At 50.3% G+C, this 7,500-nt stretch overlaps 3 protein-coding genes across 3 annotated transcripts; all 3 read left to right on the top strand.

Annotated features, from left to right (window-relative positions):
• The first annotated feature begins 183 nt into the window (after window positions 1-183).
• LOC135115475 (uncharacterized) lies at window positions 184-2,488 on the top strand. The gene is made up of 3 exons (XM_064032295.1): window positions 184-345; window positions 926-1,075; window positions 1,391-2,488. Exon 3 carries the CDS (start codon window positions 1,584-1,586, stop codon window positions 2,133-2,135), a length of 552 nt encoding a protein of 183 aa, XP_063888365.1. The 5' UTR covers window positions 184-345; window positions 926-1,075; window positions 1,391-1,583; the 3' UTR covers window positions 2,136-2,488.
• Window positions 2,489-2,916: 428 nt separating this feature from the next.
• Window positions 2,917-4,205, top strand: LOC135115474 (uncharacterized). Its single transcript, XM_064032294.1, has 2 exons — window positions 2,917-3,283; window positions 3,492-4,205. Exons 1-2 carry the CDS (start codon window positions 3,089-3,091, stop codon window positions 4,128-4,130), a joined length of 834 nt encoding a protein of 277 aa, XP_063888364.1. The 5' UTR covers window positions 2,917-3,088; the 3' UTR covers window positions 4,131-4,205.
• Window positions 4,206-4,648: 443 nt separating this feature from the next.
• LOC135115472 (uncharacterized) lies at window positions 4,649-6,412 on the top strand. Its single transcript, XM_064032293.1, has 2 exons — window positions 4,649-5,116; window positions 5,605-6,412. The coding sequence occupies exons 1-2, from the start codon at window positions 4,922-4,924 to the stop codon at window positions 6,034-6,036; spliced, it is 627 nt and encodes a 208-aa protein (XP_063888363.1). The 5' UTR covers window positions 4,649-4,921; the 3' UTR covers window positions 6,037-6,412.
• Window positions 6,413-7,500: the final 1,088 nt, after the last annotated feature.

Here is a 7,500-nt window from a genome sequence, read left to right as displayed (position 1 = left end):
GAGAGAGAGAGAGAGAGAGAGAGAGAGAGAGAGAGAGAGAATCCATCTACCACCCTACACACGCACACCACCACCATCACCACCTTGGCACTCACTGCTGGGGGGGCCGGAGGGAGGTGAGGGAGGCAAGAAGGAGGCCGGGGAGGAGGGAGGGTCTTGCCAGTACCTATAAAAGCTTGTCTCAGTGCTGGGCCGCCCTTCCTGCCAGCCTCCCGAACGCTCCTCCCCAGTCCACGGCGCATCCACCTCTACCTTCACCCGCCAGCCTATCAGAGCATCTATCCCACGCCCACCTCACCTGTTCATCTGTCTGTCTGTCTGTCTATCTGTCCTATCTCTCTCCAGGTAATGTAATTGTTGTTGTTGTTGTTGTTGTTGTTGTTGTTGTTGTTATTATTATTATTGTTGTTGTTGTTGTTGTTGTTGTTAGTGTGTGCGTGAGTTTTATAGATTATGACCTTGAAGGAAATGAATGATGATTATGGTGGTGATGGTGATGGTGGTGGTGGCGATAATAGTGATGATGATGATGATGATGATGATGATGATGATGATGATGATGGTGGTGGTGGTGATGGTGGTGATGGTGTTAGGATAGTGGTGATGATGGTAGTGATACTGGTGGTGGTGGCGGTGGTGGTGGTGACAACAATAACAGTAAACTTAATCATGCTGTTATCAATGACAAAAAAAAAAGAGAGAAGGAGGAGGAAGAGGAGGAGGAGGAGGAGGAGGAGCAGGAGGAAAAGGAGGAGGAAAAGGAGGAGGAAGAGAAAGAGAAGCCAGGACTAGCTTTCCCTCCCTGTTCTCACCTGGTTACTTAATAAGAGAAAACGGGATTCCTATGTCCTGCTGACCACCACCACCACCACCACCACCATCACCACCTAACCTGACGTAACCTTACCTTCTGCTACGCCTTCAGATGTCGGTGCTGGCGGTGTGGGGGGCGGCGGCCTCCCTCCTCGCCGCCACAGCTGAGGGCTTGGCTATCCTGCCCCGCCCTGGTCTTCCCTTGGTGGGCCCCGTCGCGCCTATCGCTGCGCTTCCCATAGCTTCCCTCTTGGCACTGGGGGTAAGAAGAGGAGGAGGATGAGGAGGAGGAGGATGAGGATGAGGAGGAGGAGGAGGAGGAGGAGGAGCAGGAGGAGATTAGTCTTTCTTAGGGCTGATTTTATTGTTAGTTGTAATTGTGGTAGTAGTAGTAGTAGTAGTAGTAGTAGTAGTAGTAGTAGTAGTAGTAGCAGTAGTAGTAGTAGTAGAAAACAACCATAACTAGTAAAACCACTACACACACACACACACACACACACACACACCAAACACTCATTCCACCATTGATCTCACCTCACCACCTCACCACGCCTGTCCTCCACCTCTCCTCCATCAGGCCGCCGTGGGGATCGGGGTGCTGCAGAACGGCGGGCGCGCGGTGACCTTGGACGAGTGGAAGCGGATGAAGGACAAAGACAACTATGACATCGTGTACGACTACGACTACGCGAAACCCTACAGGAAGCTAATCTACTTCCCTGCCAGCGCTCCTGACGATAGTGACGCCTACTTTGACTCGGCGGAGGAGCATGGGGGGGCGGAAGAAGGGGAACCGGAAGAAAGGAGAAGGGTATCATTTAACACTCCCTACGGCCCATAACCCTCAGTACCCCCCCTGCCCAGTCACGCCCACAACGCCCACGGACCCCCATACCGAGCAGCCACCAGGTCCTTCGTATTCCCAGGGAGCGTACCCACACCCAGAGGAGCTCTTTAACCAGCGCTACAAGAGAGGTATAGAAAACGGTGAACTGGACATGGAGATGGAGAAGATTACGAAGGGGATAGAGGAGTTGGCAGTAGAGGAGGACCCGAAGAGATTCCAGGAGGAGGTGAAGGAACTCAGCGGTCAGGTCCTGCAGCTTGATAGGGACGACTGCCTCCTCAAGCTTCTGTGTCACCTGCAGAAGAAGCCACAGGAGGAGAGGACCCTGCAGGACAAAACGTTGCTGAATGTGTTCCAGGTCACCGTGGCTAAGGATGACCTAACTTGTGGTGACGAGTTCCCCCGGTGCCCAGTGGAGGAGCTGCAGCTAATGGAGGCCTTCTCGTACCTGTGGCACCTGCAGAACGATGTCTAGGGAGGAGTGGTGGGATTGATAGGGCGACAGGAGTTTGGCAGTAGTGAGTCTAATTTATGAGTACGAATGTCTGTGTGTGTGTGTGTGTGTGTGTGTGTGTGTGTGTGTGTGAGTGTGTGTGTGTGTGTGTGTGTGTGTGTGTGTGTGTGTGTGTGTGTGTGTGTTTCCTTACGTGTGGTTTTTGTAAAGGCCAGTATTTGTTGTAAGGTTTCTCTCTCTCTCTCTCTCTCTCTCTCTCTCTCTCTCTCTCTCTCTCTCTCTCTCTCCTCTCTCTCTCTCTCTCTCTCTCTCTCATGTATCCGCGGTGCTCTGTAAACCAATTTGTATTTACGTATAAAGAAAAAAACAACTCATTTACTTGTTTGTTTTATATATACTTCTCAGTCTGTGTGTGTGTGTGTGTGTGTGTGTGTGTGTGTGTGTGTGTGTGTGTGTGTGTGTGTGTGTGTGTGTGTGTGTGTGTGTGTGTGTGAGAAACAGAGAGAGAGAGAAAGAGAGAGAGAGAGAGAGAGAGAGAGAGAGAGAGAGAGAGAGAGAGAGAGAGAGAGAGAGAGAGAGATAACCTGTCAACAACAAAATCCAAAACCACCACCACAACAACAAACAAACAAAACAAAACAAAACAAAACAAACAAACAAACAAACAAACAACAACAACAACAACAACAACAACAACAGCCAAACCAAACCAGAAACACACCCCCTATTCATTAAACTCGCGTCACACAGGGGCGGGAGATGACGGAGGAGAAAAAAGAGAGAAAAGAGAAAAGAGAAAAGAGAAAGGAGAGAAAGGGGAGAGAGAGAGAGGGACACCCCCCACACCCCTCCAAACCCCCAAGGTAAGATTCTATAACAAGGACTGCTTCACCGTCTGCCCCTCACTCGATACCAGCGTCCTAACCCTAACCTGACCCTCTCCTGCACCCTTTACCTAACCCTTTCTTGCAGCTATGGGGTGCAGAAATAACTCCCCACTTCTACTCCTGCTGGTGGCGCTGCTGGGGTACCTACAGAGTGCCAGCGCGTACCCTCTTGATCCCAATGTGGTAGCAACACTGCAACCCCCCAAGGACTTCTTTGCGAGCCCGTTCTTTAACTACTGGGCTAGATTAGTTGTGGCTGGCTTCGGGTTCTCCTTTCTCACTGTGAGTTGTGGTTTGTTGGGTTTAGTAGTGGTGGTGGTGGTGGTGGTAGTGTTTGGCTGTTTGTTGCTGGTGTGTGTGTATGTGTGTATGTGTGTGTTACTTCACTTCGAATACTTCACTGCTCTGTCTGTCTCTCTCTGTCTCTCACACACACACACTACCCCCACACCATCCTGCACCCTATCTACTCCCTGTCCACCTACTCCAGGCAGCCGGGGTCATTCTGGCGATCAAGAGGAAGGAGAACAAACTGGCGAACCTGGAGGAATACTACGACCAGCTGCAGGAGTACTTCGCCGAGGGCCCTGAAGACTTCCCTGAGGACTTCCCCGACGTGTTTCCTGTGCCGGACGAACTCCCCACGCACAACTTCCCCTTCCCCGCCGACTTGCCAGGCCCCGGGGGATGGCTGGGCTACAAGTACTTACGACCTGGCAACGACTTGGACTTCCTTAAACGCAGCGATGGTTCTGACGCAAAATTTCCTTCTACGAATTCTCTCCGCCGCAGTCAGAGGTCCATACAAGGTCCTCCCACACCTACAAACCTGCAGAAGGCGATGCAGAGGGTACTACAGGCAGAGGACACGCAGGAGGTGGTGATAAAGACAGCGGAGTTAATACAAGAGGTGGTGGAGAGAGTGGACGAGGATGGGTGTCTCCTGAAGCTTCTGTGCCACCTTCAGGAGAAACCCATGGGCGCCCGTACCGGTGAGGAGGACCTGCTACTGCGCCTCTATAGCCTCAGCGCCCCCAAAGGATCCCCAGTGTGCAGCCAGGAGCCCTCAAAGTGTTCCCTGAAGGAGGCGCAGCTGGAGGAAGCTTTCTCGTGGGGCATCACTGCTTAAGGGCGTGATATGTTAATTTATGTGTGAATGATGTTTGTGTTTGTATATGTAAAGTGTTGTAAAATATTTATTGCAAGTTTCTCTCTCTCTCTCTCTCTCTCTCTCTCTCTCTCTCTCTCTCTCTCTCTCTCTCTCTCTCTCTCTCTCTCTCTCTCTCTCTCGTATCTAATAAACATTGTATACAAGGATAATTACTACGATTCTTTTCTTTACATCCTAATGCGCGGTAAGAGAGAGAGAGAGAGAGAGAGAGAGAGAGAGAGAGAGAGAGAGAGAGAGAGAGAGAGAGAGAGAGAGTCACACTACCACAAAGCGGGAAGACAGTGAAGTGACTCGATGAATTAACCAAAACAAAACGAGAGAGCAGACGTACAGGAGAGGGAGAGAGGGAGAGAGGGAGGGAGGGAGAGAGGGAGGAGTAACCAACACCTCTCTCCCTCTCCCTCTCTCCCTCTCCCCCAGTCCCAGAATACATATAGGAGAGGGAAGTGTTCGTCCTTTCATCATTCTGTGTTCTGCCTGCCTTGCTTTGTCACCCTCACACCAAAGCCATTCTCTCTCTCTCCCTCTCTCTCTCTCTCCATCTCTCAGCGTGCATCTGTCAAACGTCCCTCAGTCTCTCTATCTCTCTCTTTCATCCACCAAAACCTCTCCTAGTCCCCTTTCCATCCTAACACACACACACACACACACACACACACACACACACACACTCCTTCTCTCCTAAACACACTTCAAATATCCTTCACTCATATCCTACACCACATATCCTTCCTCCTAATCCTACATATATGGCAATTAGAACAAGCACATCCCTTCCTCTCCTCCTGCTGGCGCTGCTGGGGGAGGTGCAGGCGCAGGATGTAGTGGAGGTGCACCTGAAGGATCTCCTGTCGGGGGTCCTGCAGCCTCTGAAGGGACTTACGCCCTATGAAGTTGGGGGCATCAGGGGATCCTTGCTCATTTTTGGTATTAGCATGATAGAGGTGAGTGAGTGAGGGGGTGAGGGGGTGACGAGGTGGGGGGTGGGGGGTGGGGGGGTGGGGGCGCGGTTTTCGTGTGTTTTTTTTTTTTTTCTTCTTTTGGGTTTTGCTGGTGATGTTTTCCTTCTCTCTCTCTCTCTCTCTCTCTCTCTCTCTCTCTCTCTCTCTCTCTCTCTCTCTCTCTCTCTCTCTCTCTCTTCGTCTAATTCCTCGTCATCTCAAGTCTCTTTGTCCTCTCGTTCTTGTTGTTCTTGTTGTTGTTGTTGTTGTGATTCTTACTCTTGTTCTTCTTCCATTCCTCCTGCTCCTCCTCCTCCTCCTCCTCCTCCTCCTTCATCTATTCATATTCCCTATTCTCACCCACAACTTTTCTTTCCCACTTTCCTCCTACTCCTCCACTTCATTCATCCGTCCACACACACACACACACACACACACACACACACACACACACACACACACTAACACCCCTGTCCTCCCCGTACCTCCAGACAGCAGCCATCATTTATTTCGCCAAGAAGAAGTACCGGATCATGGTGGAGAAAGCCAACAGCGATGACGAGGAGGACAACGAGATGAACTTCATGGAGGCCTTGCTGAGTGGAATGATGGACGCTGCAGAAGAGATCAGGCAAAGTTCGCAGATGATCAGTCCTCCTCCCATACCTCTCCGTCCCCTTCCTTTCCCTCCTGACCTTCAACGCTCGTCCCGTCCGCGCAAGAGATCGGTTGGGGTGCCTCCTCCTGCTGGTGAGGACCTGTGGGAGCTGCTAGGCGGGTTGCTACGGGCGAAGGACACTCAGAAGGTGGTGGTGAAGGCAGTGAGATTAGTCAAGGTCATGGAGATGCTGACTCAGAATATTTTGTCTCCTGAAGCTCCTGTGCCACCTTCAGGAGAAACCCAAGGGCGCCCGTACCGCTGAGGAGGAGCTGCTACTGCGCCTGTATGGCATGAACACCTCCGAAGCATCCCCAGTGTGCGGCCACGAGTCCTATAAGTGTTTCCTGAAGAAGGCGCAGCTGGAGGAGGCCTTCTCGTTCGTGTGGAAGCTGATGAAAGGTCTTTAGTGTGTGTGTGTGTGTGTGTGTGTGTGTGTGTGTGTGTGTGTGTGTGTGGTGTGTGTGTGTGTGTGTGTGTGTGTGTGTGTGTGTGTGTGTGTGTGTGTGTGTGTGTGTGTGTGATGGTAGGTTTAATTTATTATGTATAATTTAAGTGTGTTCTCCGCGCACCAGACGTTAGATAAATAAAGAAGGAATTACTGTAGAAAGAAATATTGAAAGTGTTAATAATAAAGAGCTGAATGGAAAGTCATGAACGTGTTAATAATGCACACCTCTGCCACCACGCACACACGCACACACACACACACACACACACACACACACACACACACACACACACACACACACACACACACACACCAATGAAGGAAAGGCAACAGTAACAACCAAACAAACATTAACAAACAGATCAGAGGAGGAGGAGGAGGAGGAGGAGGAGGAGGAGGAGGAGGAGGAGGAGGCTGGTGATGTGGCAGGAATGTTTGGGGATATGAGGAGGAGGGGGAGAGAATTCACGATTATGCTTACTCAAATTCTCTATAGCCTTTGGAAACAGCCTTTGTGAAATGACACGGGTTTCCAAGGGTGTTTTTACGTCTCTAGTGACAGATGAACAAGATTTCTGCATTATCAACGGGAGAAACACGCTTGAGAACCCAGCTAGTCATCTTTGTGGCCTTTGGTGAGAGAGCAGGACGTTTCTGAATACGAGGCAGGGCTGGTGGATGGCCGGGAAGGGAGATAAAGGCTTCTGCAGGATAAAATGGTTAAAGATGGCGTTAATGGAGAGTTTGGTGGATAAGGAGAGCTGTTGGAGGGGGTGGTGGATAGAGGAAGAGTTGTTGGTGGAGCTGGAGATAGAGGAAGTTGATAGGGATTGGTGGAGAGAGAACAAGTGGAGAGGAGGGATTACTAAGGCGGCTGGTGGGTGGAGGAAAAGACAGAACAAGTGGATGAGAGAGAGAGAGAGAGAGAGAGAGAGAGAGAGAGAGAGAGAGAGAGAGAGAGAGAGAGAGAGAGAGAGAGAGAGAGAGAGAGAGAGAATAACAGTACAAACACCAACATAAACAAATATTAACACACCACTAACAAGCAGAAAGGAAAGAAAAAAAAAACGAAAAAAAAAATGAAAAAAAAAATACTCCTCACACACACACACAAACACACACACCACAAGAAAGTCCCAAAAGTGAAAATCCTCCCATAACATCACGATCTGAGGCACTAAATACTGCATAGCTTACTGTAGAGACCCCCACCTAACATCAAAATACCTAATCTTGCACCCTGATCGCATCCTAACACACATTTGTAGACGCCACGGC

The sequence above is a fragment of the Scylla paramamosain genome, chromosome 29 (assembly GCF_035594125.1).
Source record: "Scylla paramamosain isolate STU-SP2022 chromosome 29, ASM3559412v1, whole genome shotgun sequence".
NCBI lineage: Eukaryota > Metazoa > Arthropoda > Malacostraca > Decapoda > Portunidae > Scylla > Scylla paramamosain.
This window is presented reverse-complemented; position numbering and strand designations above follow the sequence as displayed.

Bases quoted from the DNA above. Each gene is read 5' to 3' on its own strand.
- LOC135115474 (XM_064032294.1), top strand. From the start codon at position 3,089: ATGGGGTGCAGAAATAACTCCCCACTTCTACTCCTGCTGGTGGCGCTG. The intron at 3,284-3,491 runs GTGAGTTGTGGT...CACCTACTCCAG, and splicing joins TCGGGTTCTCCTTTCTCACT to GCAGCCGGGGTCATTCTGGC.
- LOC135115475 (XM_064032295.1), top strand. From the start codon at position 1,584: ATGGGGGGGCGGAAGAAGGGGAACCGGAAGAAAGGAGAAGGGTATCAT.
- LOC135115472 (XM_064032293.1), top strand. From the start codon at position 4,922: ATGGCAATTAGAACAAGCACATCCCTTCCTCTCCTCCTGCTGGCGCTG. The intron at 5,117-5,604 runs GTGAGTGAGTGA...CCGTACCTCCAG, and splicing joins TTGGTATTAGCATGATAGAG to ACAGCAGCCATCATTTATTT.